Genomic DNA, 11,560 nt, shown 5'->3' with positions numbered 1-11,560 from the left:
TTGTTTTAGCATTTGTTGTAGAGCTGGTTTGGTGGTGCTGAATTCTCTTAGCTTTTGCTTGTCTGTAAAGCTTTTCATTTCTCCATCGAATCTGAATGGGATCCTTGCCAGGTAGAGTAATCTTGGTTGTAGGTTCTTCCCTTTCACCACTTTGAGTATATCATGCCACTCCCTTCTGGCTTGAAGAGTTTCTGTGGAGACATCAGCTGTTAACCTTATGGGAGTTCCCTTGTATGTTATTTGTCAATTTTTCCTTGCTGCTTTTTGTCTTCCAGGTCACTTATCCATTCTTCTGCCTCAGTTATTCTGCTATTGATTCCTTTTCATTTCAATTATTGTATTGTTTGTCTCTGTTTGTTTGTTCTTTAATTCTGCTAGGTCTTTGTTAAACATTCTTGCATCTTCTCGATCTTTGCTTCCTTTCTTTTTCCAAGGTCCTGGATCATCTTCACTATCATTATTCTGAATTCTTTTTCTGGAAGGTTGCCTATCTCCACTTCATTTAGTTGTTTTTCTGGGGTTTTATCTTGTTCCTTCATCTGGTGCATAGCCTTCTGCCTTTTCATCGTGTCTGTCTTTCTGTGAATGTGGTTTTTGTTCCACAGGCTGCAAGACTGTAGTTCTTCTTGCTTCTGCTGTCTGCCCTCTGGTGGATGAGGCTATCTAAGAGGCTTGATGGGAGGGACTGGTGGTGGGTAGAGCTGACTGTTGCTCTGGTGGGCAGAGCTCAGTAAGACATTAATCCACTTGACTGTTGAGGGGTGGGGCTGGGTTCCCTCCCTATTGGTTGTTTGGCCTGAGGCAACCCAACACTGGAGCCTACCTGGGGTCTTTGGTGGGGCCAATGACAGACTCTGGGAGGGCTCACGCCAAAGAGTACTTCCCAGAACTTCTGCTGCCAGTGTCCTTGTCCCCATGGTGAAACAGAGCCACCCCCCGCCTCTGCAGGAGACCCTCCAACACTAGCAGGTAGGTCTGGTTCAGTCTCCCCCGGGGTCACTGTTCCTTCCCCTGGGTCCCGATGCACACACTACTTTGTGTGTGCCCCCCAAGAGTGGAGTCTCTGTTTCCCCCAGTCCTGTCGAAGTCCTGCAGTCAATTCCCACTAGCCTTCAAAGTCTGATTCTCTAGGAATTCCTCCTCCTGTTGCTGGACTCCCAGGTTGGGAAGCCTGACGTGGGACTCACAACCTTCTCTCCAGTACGTGGACTTCTGCGGTGTAAGTGTTCTCCAGTCTGTGAGTCACCCACCCACCAGTTATGGGATTTGGTTTTACTGTGATTGCACCCCTCCTACTGTCTCATTGTGGCTTCTCCTTTGTCTTTGGATGTGGGGTATCTTTTTTTGGTGAGTTCCAGTGTCTTCCTGTCGATGATTGTCCAGCAGCTAGTTGTGATTCTGGTGTTCTCGCAAGGGGGAGTGAGAGCACAACCTTCTACTCCGCCATCTTGGTTCCTCCTCCGATAAGTTTGTTTTCTATGTCCGTGAGTCTATTTCTGTTTTGTAAATAAGTTCCTTTGTATCATTTTTCTAGATTCCACATATAAGTGATGTCATATGATATTTGTCTTTGTCTGACTTACTTCACTTAGTATGATAATCTCTAGGTCCATCCATGTTATTGCAAATGGCATTATTTCATTCTTTTTTATGGCTTAGGAATATTCCATTGTGTACATACATCACATCTTTATCCATTCGTCTGTCGATGCACACTTAGTTTGCTTCCATATATGACCCATTTTCTAATATGTAAAGTAATTCTTTTTAAGAGTCACCGTGGACCATTTGTATTAATAGGAAGCAAAGAGTAGGGTCAGTTGCCCACGTGGCTGGCAATAGAGTTAGGGTAGAGACAGAAAGCTGGCATCTGTCTCTGAGTGGATTTTGTCCATAGACATGTATTGTTTGGTTGCAGTGTTTTAAAAAAATTGAATCCGTATTTAAAGATTTGAAAATTTCATGTAGTAATCCAGAATTTCTGACCTGTCTTGAAACATCCTAAGCCTGGGCCACATGTGGCGTGTGTCTGCACATGGCAGCAAGTGGGCTGGAGCTGGGCAGTGGCTCTCCCGTCCGAGCTGGCCACAGTCCCTCCCGCCCAACTCCCCTCCACCTCCTGACATGGGCTTGTGCACTTGGACCTGCCAGCTTCATTCTTGTAAATTCTCTGCCAAGTCACTGAGGGCACTGGAGTTTGTGACCCTTTCTGGGGTTTCTGGATTTTGACAGGGGCCTTCACCAACAATTGTTGGTGGCAAGGGCGGGGGGTGAGGATTTTCTGTTACTTTGTGAACTCACAGCATGAGGTTTTCACGACCTTGATGGCTTTTGGGTAGTTCTCTGTAATTTAGCTACTGGGATTTTTGAGAGGATCAGTTTAAGTAGTTACTATAGTAGATTTTAAAGAAGGAGAAAAAATAATCTGACAGGTGATTTTTTTCATTGGAAAAGATGGGTAGGGTGTTAGAGAGAATGTACTGCCAGGTGTGTTGTGTGGTGAAAGTTTTAAAGGGGGTATTAGTTAAGGAGGCAGTAAATTCTAGATGATATAGAACAGGAGTCCCCAGTCCCCAGGCTGTGGACGGGTACTGGTCGGTGGCCTGTTAGGAACCGGGCCGCACAGCAGGAGGTGAGCAGTGGGCCAGCAGGCAAAGCTTCATCTGCCGCTCCCCATCGTCCCCCATCACCCACATTACCGCCTGGACCACTCCCCGCCACCACCCGCTCCATGGAAAAATTGTCTTCCACAAAACCGGTCCCTGGTGCCAAAGCGGGCTGGGGCCTGCTGCTATGGACAATAGCCAGTGGGATCACTTCTTGGTAGATTATGTGCTGGGGTAGGGTAGGGAATTTCCAGAGTAAAAGGTGCTGTTAAGAGGTGAAGTATCTAAGAATGAGTGTTTCTAGCAGAGTGGAAGAAAAGAATATTTAGCTAACTTGACTCTAATGTGATGATTATGGGTCATATTAATAAAAATTGTTTCATGTTAGTAAAAAGTATTTTTACCTTTTTTTAAAAAAATTGCTACAAGGGAAGAATTGAGATCAGAGGTTAGAGAGTTTCAGCAGTAAAATTCAGAACTATTCATAAAAATTCAGCTGTACGTATATTTTGTCGAAGCAAGTTAAAATAATAAATTGGTTGATCACACCTAAGTTCGTTTTCATATCCAGAAGCCTTTTCCACTTCCTCAATCTCCCTGACCCTACGATAACAGAATAGTTTACAGCCTTAAGTGGTTAAAGACAAGAATGGTCTTTTCATGCCTGCCTGGTTGGTAGCTTTGGGATTGCCAGGTGGATTTAGTGTTAGTAGTAGGCTAATACACATTGCTTTCTCTACTTAATGAATCGCTTTGTATTTAATTCATTTATGTAGGTGGAATGCTTGCATCACAAGGATGTGCTGTAGAGCTGGCCAAGCAGGCCGTATCTGACTCATAGGCTACCCCGCTAAGGATTTGTGAGATCCCCTCTCTGTAAATGGCAGAATAATCCTGATTTTGACCGTCTAGTGTGAATGGCCAGTTGCTAATACAATCTGCTTTACCAAACTGTTCGATTTGGGTGCTTTGGGATCAGCTGGGGTGTTGTCCACACTTGCCCATAAGTCAGTGAATAAGCCATAGTCAAATTCCAACCTCCATGCCATCCTAATTAGCAGCCCTGCAGTGATGATCTGGACTTTTGCGTTTCTATTCCCTCCATTGTTTGCATTGAAGAGTAAACGGAGGATGCATTTAATCTTCGGAAAGGGAAAGGATTTAGTAAAGTGATTCAGTATTCAGAGGACATTTAGACCAGTGGAATCTCAAGCCACAGACCACTACAGATAGACTCATATTTTGAGACAAGCTCCAAGAATTTTGCAGAAAAGTAAGGCACTATAATCATTTCTAAATCGCTACAGTTCTAAACGGTCTATTGGTAAAAACTTGACCACTGTGTTCCAAGGCATAGCAAAGAAATGCATAACCCACAGCCTCACCCAGTGTTTCACCGGAAACTCCATCTCCTCCACAGTAAACAGAGCAAATTAGGGTGCAGGTGAGGAAGGGTGAGAATACCATGGAGATATAGTACCATAGTAATTAATATTCATATCACTCATTTTCCTCACAACTTTTTGCAGCACGTTACTTTGAGAACTGCTGATGTAACAAGAAGGACACCTACTAAGTAGACCTCATCCAAAGTACTCTAGGCAAACTTCTACTGGTAAAGCTGGCCCAGAGAAGAGGACTTCAGAAGTTCTTTCATTAACTCATTCATAATGTAACAATATGATTTTGCAAAATATTTTTCACCAAAAGTTACTATACTTTGCAATTTCATCATTGAATATTACAGACATATAGTTGTTGTTGTCACTGCAGTTGCTGTAAGCTTCAAAGTTACTGATAAAGCCACAGTTTAAGGCTGAGTATCACTTGGGATCTCATAGTTTGCTGGCGCGTACCTGTACTTTCTGCAGTGTCACCAGAAGTAGCTCTGGGATTATTGCTTGGTTCTAGATGGTAAAATTATGTATGTAAGTATGTATTTTGGAGCTGGTGGTTTGGGGCAGAAGTACTTAGTAATCTGTGCTTATCAAGATAATACTTGCTGATGATCCTTCATTGAGTGACGGTATTATTTGAAGCCTGCAAAATGATCTTGAGTAGAAAGGTAAGCGGTTTGAGTAGCAGATGGCAGACAGACACTTGCACCTGGGAATACTGATTTGAGTCTCTCTTAGTTTTTATATCAGTACTTCTCTAGTAGAATAATAAGCTCAATTGAGCTTGGAATCGTGTATTTTAGAGGTTAGGCTTTCCATTGCATAGCCTTTCTTCCACTTTTAACTGCCTTGTTTGATGTTACTTCTGGAAACATTTTTGATATTTTGTCCCCACTAGGGGGCGTTGTAAGGCTAGTATTTGTTTACATTTTATACAATATTATTTGACTTATTTAGTGGAATTTTCTCGTCGTCACGTAAGAAAAGCAAAGAAACAAATGGTTGAGTGTTCATATTGTATTTTTTTGTTCCCGTCATATTCTGTTTTCTTTTAGCAATTTCTTATACTTTATCTCGATTGTGCCTTTGAACTGTTTCCCATAATATACAGGTACTTTTCAGGGACTGTCACAGTGGGAACAAAAACACTGAACTCTCTCTGGCAGACTGACGCTTGCTCGTATACAGACAGGTGGAAGCTTGTCTTCCAGTGACTGACTGAATGTCATGTGGAAGAAGATAGGAGTGGGAATGGAGAGATTCAGGTTCCGGTGCTGGCCGTGGGACTGTAATTCTTACTTTCATGGGCATGCCCCTGACCTTCTCTGGGCCTTGGTGTGCTCACATTTAGAAGGAGAGATTTGGCTTGGAGGAGCTCCAGTGTTCATTCCAGGCCTAAAGTTGTATTATGTGTCACCTGCAGTGTAGCAGGTATTTGTCTAGTAAATGTTGCCATGTTTCTTTTTCGGATGTGTGGCAATCTAGGCAAAGTCTTCCCCACTAACATTGTAAAATTTGTTTTAACTAATGGAATGGGTTAAAAAAAAATTCCATGCATAGTATAATTCACAGACTAAAGCTCTAGCTATCAAGGTTTTTGGCCCTTTGTCAGTCCCATGTTGGGCCTTTTCAAGGATGTTTTTAACTTGGCTGTGAGGCTAAAATGAAGATTCTACTTGGTGTGTATCCATGAAAGCATTATTTAATAATTCATATTTTAAAATATCAGGATCTTTTCATCAGTGTACTTGTTGGGTAACCTGTTCAAAACGCAGATGAATGTTGGCCACTCCATTTGCTGCTCTTCTCTGGGGAGAAGATGTATTGTATGGTTTGTAATCTGAGAACTCTTGCTTTCATGAATATCAAGGATTATAGACTCTGAAGACAGTCTGTTTAGTTAATTAAAGCCGAAGAATCCCAACGAAAGGTTTACATGTTCTCCGTTTTACATTCCCCTTAAACTAGGCTTTTTGGATGTTCTATGTGGGTTATTGTAAAGTGTTTTGTTGCTGAAGTTCTTTGAGTAAAATGCCCTCATTTTTTTATTTTTCAGGAACAAACACATGAAGTAGTAAGGGGAGAGGAATTTATAGAATAGTTTAGAATGCATTTCAATAGGCGCCTTAGCAATGGTAAATTATCTTTTTTCTAGGGAAGGTATCTCTTTAATTATTAAACTCAGCTGATATTCAATAATATCCCACCAAGAAGATTGCATTTGCAACCAAAAAGCAGTATTTCTTCCAAATGTGATGAGTGGAATTAAATCTTGCCATTTATAAGGATTGCTATCATTGTCTTTGAATCCATATTTGGTAGTCTGGTGTATCTTTAATGAGGAAAATTTAGTTTCTAAAATTCTCTGTTTTGTAACATGTGTAAGTTGATATTGTAATTTTGTGTTTCATGGCACAAGGTTCAATGACCCAAAGAAAAATCTATTTGACAGTGTATATGAGGAGGGTACACTTTGATCCCAGGAAAGAAACCCGGGGGGGGGGGGGCTGGGATTTTGTTCCTGAATGGCCTCTCTCTGCCCTCAAAGTTATGGAAACCCAAGGAATATGGCCCAGCTATTGCCAAAGAACTTAATGGAAAAATTTTTTGAAGGTGAATGAAATGATTTAAAAATGTCAGTACAGGTGTAAAATATTCTATAAAACACTAAATACAGTAGGGATTATTTTGCTACTTATAAGTTTACCTGTGGATCCAGAACCATTTTAATGAACTTACTCCTTATGCTCAAATTAATCTTCCTCCATTGATGCCAGTTTGATTAATTTTGTGGTGTCACAAAGAAAGCTACAAGAACTGCTTAATTATTGTGTAGCTTTTTCTGTCTCTGTGAGGGGGGAAAAATGTACTGTTTAGATGTGCCTGTCAGGGTTCCTCTAAATTATAAGGCTATGTGCTTAAACCTCACTGCAGGTTTAGAAGAAAATATTCTTTCTGTACAGGAGTCCTTACGTGATGTAAGTACAAAACATTTATTTTGTTTTTTTTCCCCTGTGTTATACGTGGGTATACTCTTTTTTTTTCCGTAAAGATCTCATAGATTATTTTTTCTTAGTGAATTTTGTTTCTTTGTGAAATCATTTTATTACCTTTCTCTTTAGTCACATGTGGTATACTGATATGTTGATGTGCTCTGTTTTGTTTTTAGTGTTTCTTATTCTTTATATCTTTGGATCAACTCTAATACAGCTAATTCTCAAAATGATGTTTCAATTACCTTTGTGAGCAAGTGATCAATAAGTCAGGGTCTTGGTTAATATCAGTATCATGATAACTTTTCATTGGACTAGAATATTTTTCTCTTGTTGCATCTTTAAAGAACCAAATGGACTGAGAATACCTGTAAACAAACAATCCAGTGAATGTTAGAAATATGTTATGTGGGTTGAGGAAGCGTCCCCTTCCCCACCTCACGGACCCCACTTCCATTCCCAAATTTGGCTTCACCAAAACTCAGTTAACAGTTGGGGCATTCCTTTCAGACCTTTCTTAGAATATTTTTATTTAACTTTCACCATATGCATTTTATTTAAGAACATTTTTTGATTATAAATGTAATACCCAGGTATGTTATATAGCTACATTTCATTTCTTTTATTCTGATGGCAGAGAAATTGGAGAGGGGACCTTCCATAGACTAAGAAGCAGCTCATTTTTTTTTCCTCCAGGGCTTTATAGAGTATTTAATGTCTTTAAACTCACTCATCGCATAATTTTACAGGATTGATTTACACACTGTGGAGGGACTCAGTCAGCTTACTAATCTAACTGGTGCTTAACTTTTAAAGAGAAGTCATTACAAGCAGTCTGTTGACTCTTTAGTAACATAATATTTGAATCTTATTATTACAAATTTTAAGCCATTATATTGGGATTTGAAGAAAGACATTTATAGATATTGAAGTTCAACAAATTAGACAATTCATTTGTCTCTTTATCACGGTTTATCTTGAAACTTGAGTGAATTTATCTAGTTGTTATAAGAGAGAATACTAAAGATGTAATTTTTCTAGGAAAATGGAGAGCAAAGTCATGTGCTTTTACGTCAGTTTTAGAGTCATGCTTTTGACAGTGCTTTATCTGTAAACCCCTGAATCTTACAGCTTCTTTTTACTCAACTGTTTATAAGAGCCAACCATTGTATATCTTTTCATCATTGGAACTGGATGGCTGTCTACCAATTAGTCACTCCCCAAGAGGTTTCTATCACATTATTGAGCTTTTAAGGGCTTCTAGGCCACCTGCTGCTGCTGCTACCCTTATCACCTGGGCAAAGCATATCTGGCTACTCAGATTCCCTCAGGGGGTGTCTGATTGTCAAGTTCTCCAGGTCTGATTACTGGTAGAATCCATAACATGATACAACATGATACAGTGATCGTACCATTATTATGACTTGCTGTGTTTGCCTAAAGAAATTTGAAAATCCTATTGTATGTGTACTTGAATCTAAGACCTTTGTAGAAGAAGGTAAAGCCTTCTAATATAAATCCTGATGTTTATGTGTTTCCCTTTCCCCAAGTGAAATGATGAACGTAATTCCTGTGGAATTTAAGACATTGATTACATAGAGAAATTAGGAACTTCTTTGACTTCTACAGTCAAAATCACTCGTTCCAAGGCAGCTTTGGTTTGGCATCTTGTGTTTAAGCCAATGTGATATCGACGCTGACCTTCCTGTCTCAGTTGCAGCAGTTACTCACAGACCTTCCTCACGATATGCTGGATGATGATGACCTGTCCTCCCCCGAACTCCACTATTCGGACTGCAGTGAGGATGGCAGAGAGGAAGAGTAAGGACCCCAAATCCCTTTCCCTTGTATATCACAATTCTATGTCTTTTTCTTTAGATTCTCTTGCAGACAATAATAATGGATATGATTGTAAAATTGTAGACTAATTCTTAAACTTTCAGATGAAGTTTGGAGGGAAAACACGTTAAAATCCTGGGGTTCTTTGTGATGTGTATGTCCAAATAAGTGATAGGCTCTAATCTAAAGTATTGATTTTTTCTCAAGACCACATCATTCTGAGCAATTGGCGATGAACTGGAATGAGCATCAAGTACTGCCTAAATCTCCAAGTGTAAATGTAAGTATCTGGTGTGATAATGACTTTGATGAGGGTGGGAACAGATCTTAGTGCTTTTCTTTTACTCTTGTTATCTGATAGGACTACAATGAGATTCGGGATGTGTATATTGGAGAGAAAAGGGGCAACGGCTGGGAAGAGAATCAAAGTAGAACTGAAGACCAGCATCCTGGGTATCATCCTGAAGGAGGTGGAGATGAAGGCGGTAGTGGTTATAGCCCTCCGAGTAAATATGAACAGACTGATTTATATGACCTTCCTGAAAACTTCAGGCCATATGCCAGCGGTCAGAGGCAGGAATTCAACAGCCAACCAACCAATGTAATCACATTTTCTGACTCTCAAAGGAATCATTTTCAGGTATTGTAAGAACTTGACTTGACTTTCAAGAATTTGTGTATGTGTGTACACGCATTTGCTGTGTGTGTGTCATTAAGAAATATTCGTAAGTGCAACAGTAAGATTTAAGTACGAATATTGTTGAGAGTGCATTTATTCAGGCTCATGCTGAATTAGTCATGCTGTTTTCTGTTTACAATCTAAGTAATCTTAAATGAGAATTTTAAAATAGAGACTTTGTGAAAACAATTAAACATTAAAAGTTAAGTCTGTCAGAGAATAGCCATCTCCATTTATTGCTGCTTCTGGCTTCTACCATTTACTATGCTCCAGTGAAAAGCTACGTTCAGGTATCCTGATATAGTTTGAAAGCGGTTAATCCTAGATGACACCAGTCAGTTACCTTGATTTTCTACCTCATCACCCTTATCACAGATTTTGGGTCAGATGCTTCAAAGCTGATATCTGTTTTGTGATGATACAGCAGTAGACAGGATGAATGTTGAGGAAAGAAACACTTTTTTTTCCTCCCTGGGAGAGTTTGATGAAGCAAGGCCGTAGGATACAGTTAGCTTCTTCTTAGACTTTCTCAATGACAGTGAATGCCTCGTTTTGCCAATAGATATTCTGTGTCACCTGAGGACAGGTTAATTTTCTGGTCCTTCTAAGGTGGTCATTTTCTCTTCCATCTCTATAAAATGTTATTCATCCCACAAAAGTTACTGAGTATTTATTACATATGAAGCATTGTATCACGTTCTTGTTATTGCATATGCATATTGCATATGTATCTTGTTATTGCAATCTTACTGGAATTCTTGAGTGTTATTTTTGGAATTGGCCCCATTATATGCTCAAAAGTACAATTGCAGGCTTTCAACGAACAGTGTTAAATAACAATAAGTGCTATTTTTAAGCAAAGATGTATGTATAAAGCTTGTAATTGTACCACAGTTAAGTTCTATAGCAAAACTAAGTTGTCTAATTCAGATAAGTTTTGAAGCAAAGACCAAATCCTAATTGTCAATTTCGTTTATCATCTTGTAATAGCAATTTGGTATGTCACAAGGTCCCAGTTGTCAAGCTTTGGAATCATATAAAGTGACATATAAACCTTATCAGTCTTCTGCCCAGAATAATGGCTCACCAGCCCAGGACATCGCAGGAAGTGACACATTCGAAGGCCTGCAACAGCAATTTTTAGGAGCTAGTGAAAGTAGGTATCAAGTTTATATTTATTTCTTAATCACATAATTGGAGAGCTTTGAGCACTTTGAGCATGTTCAAGAATTATTATTACTTTTAAGTATGATAATGGAATTTTTTTTAAAGGATCCTATTTTAAGAGATATAGTCTGAAGTATTAATGAATAAACTGATAATGAAGTCTAGAACTGACTTCAAATATCATGTTGTTCGGGGGTAAGTTTGGGTGGGGATATAGATAAAGCAAGACTGGCCATGAATTCACAATCGTTGAATCTAGGAGACAGGTTCGTGGGATTCATTGTATTCTTCTCTCTACCTTCTTATATATTTGAAATTTTCCTTAATGAAAAATTAAAATAAATTTTCTCAGCTGTATTATATTTTAGTCATTTTAGTTGGTTAAGACTTCATTAACTTCATATATTTTTTTAACTGAAATCGAATTTAGAAAGTGAAATGTAGTTTTCCTTTCAATCTTAGATTTTTCGTTATATAGAAATGTAAGTCAACCACTATCTTAATTTTTTCTTTTGGTTTTTAGAGTTTTACTGTAATAGGCAACTCTGATATAAATTACTTTATACTCAAAATTAAAACTAGACTTACATCTCAGGTTTAGTCATGTGACACTTGCCCAAATAATTTCTTTTACATAGTGTATGTATCAATATGAATGAGAAAAGTGCTACTAGAGAATTTTGAGGAGAGATAAACATTCAGAACCAAACTTGTACCTGACTAACCTGAATCAGTGTTTTCATATGTCCAACTTTTGTTATCATCCTCTCTGGCATGTGAAATGATTTCCAGTTATTGTGCGTGTTGAAGAGCCACTGTGATTCTAGAGGGTGACAGCAAGTTTTTTCTTTGATTGTTTTACATTTAAGAAGCAGGGGG

The 11,560-nt window shown here is 39.0% G+C and overlaps 1 protein-coding gene across 1 annotated transcript in view; it reads left to right on the top strand.

Annotated features, from left to right (window-relative positions):
- Positions 1–11,560, top strand: part of CEP152 (centrosomal protein 152) — a 94,351-nt gene that overhangs the window by 10,336 nt on the left and 72,455 nt on the right. Inside the window, exons 3-6 of the mRNA XM_024748804.1 lie at positions 8,711–8,817; positions 9,043–9,115; positions 9,197–9,475; positions 10,505–10,670. Coding sequence (XP_024604572.1) covers positions 8,711–8,817; positions 9,043–9,115; positions 9,197–9,475; positions 10,505–10,670 — 625 coding nt within the window. The remainder of the gene's footprint in view (positions 1–8,710; positions 8,818–9,042; positions 9,116–9,196; positions 9,476–10,504; positions 10,671–11,560) is intronic.

Source organism: Neophocaena asiaeorientalis, unplaced genomic scaffold (genome assembly GCF_003031525.2).
Source record: "Neophocaena asiaeorientalis asiaeorientalis breed wild unplaced genomic scaffold, Neophocaena_asiaeorientalis_V1.1 scaffold298, whole genome shotgun sequence".
Taxonomy (NCBI): Eukaryota; Metazoa; Chordata; class Mammalia; order Artiodactyla; family Phocoenidae; genus Neophocaena; species Neophocaena asiaeorientalis.
This window is presented reverse-complemented; position numbering and strand designations above follow the sequence as displayed.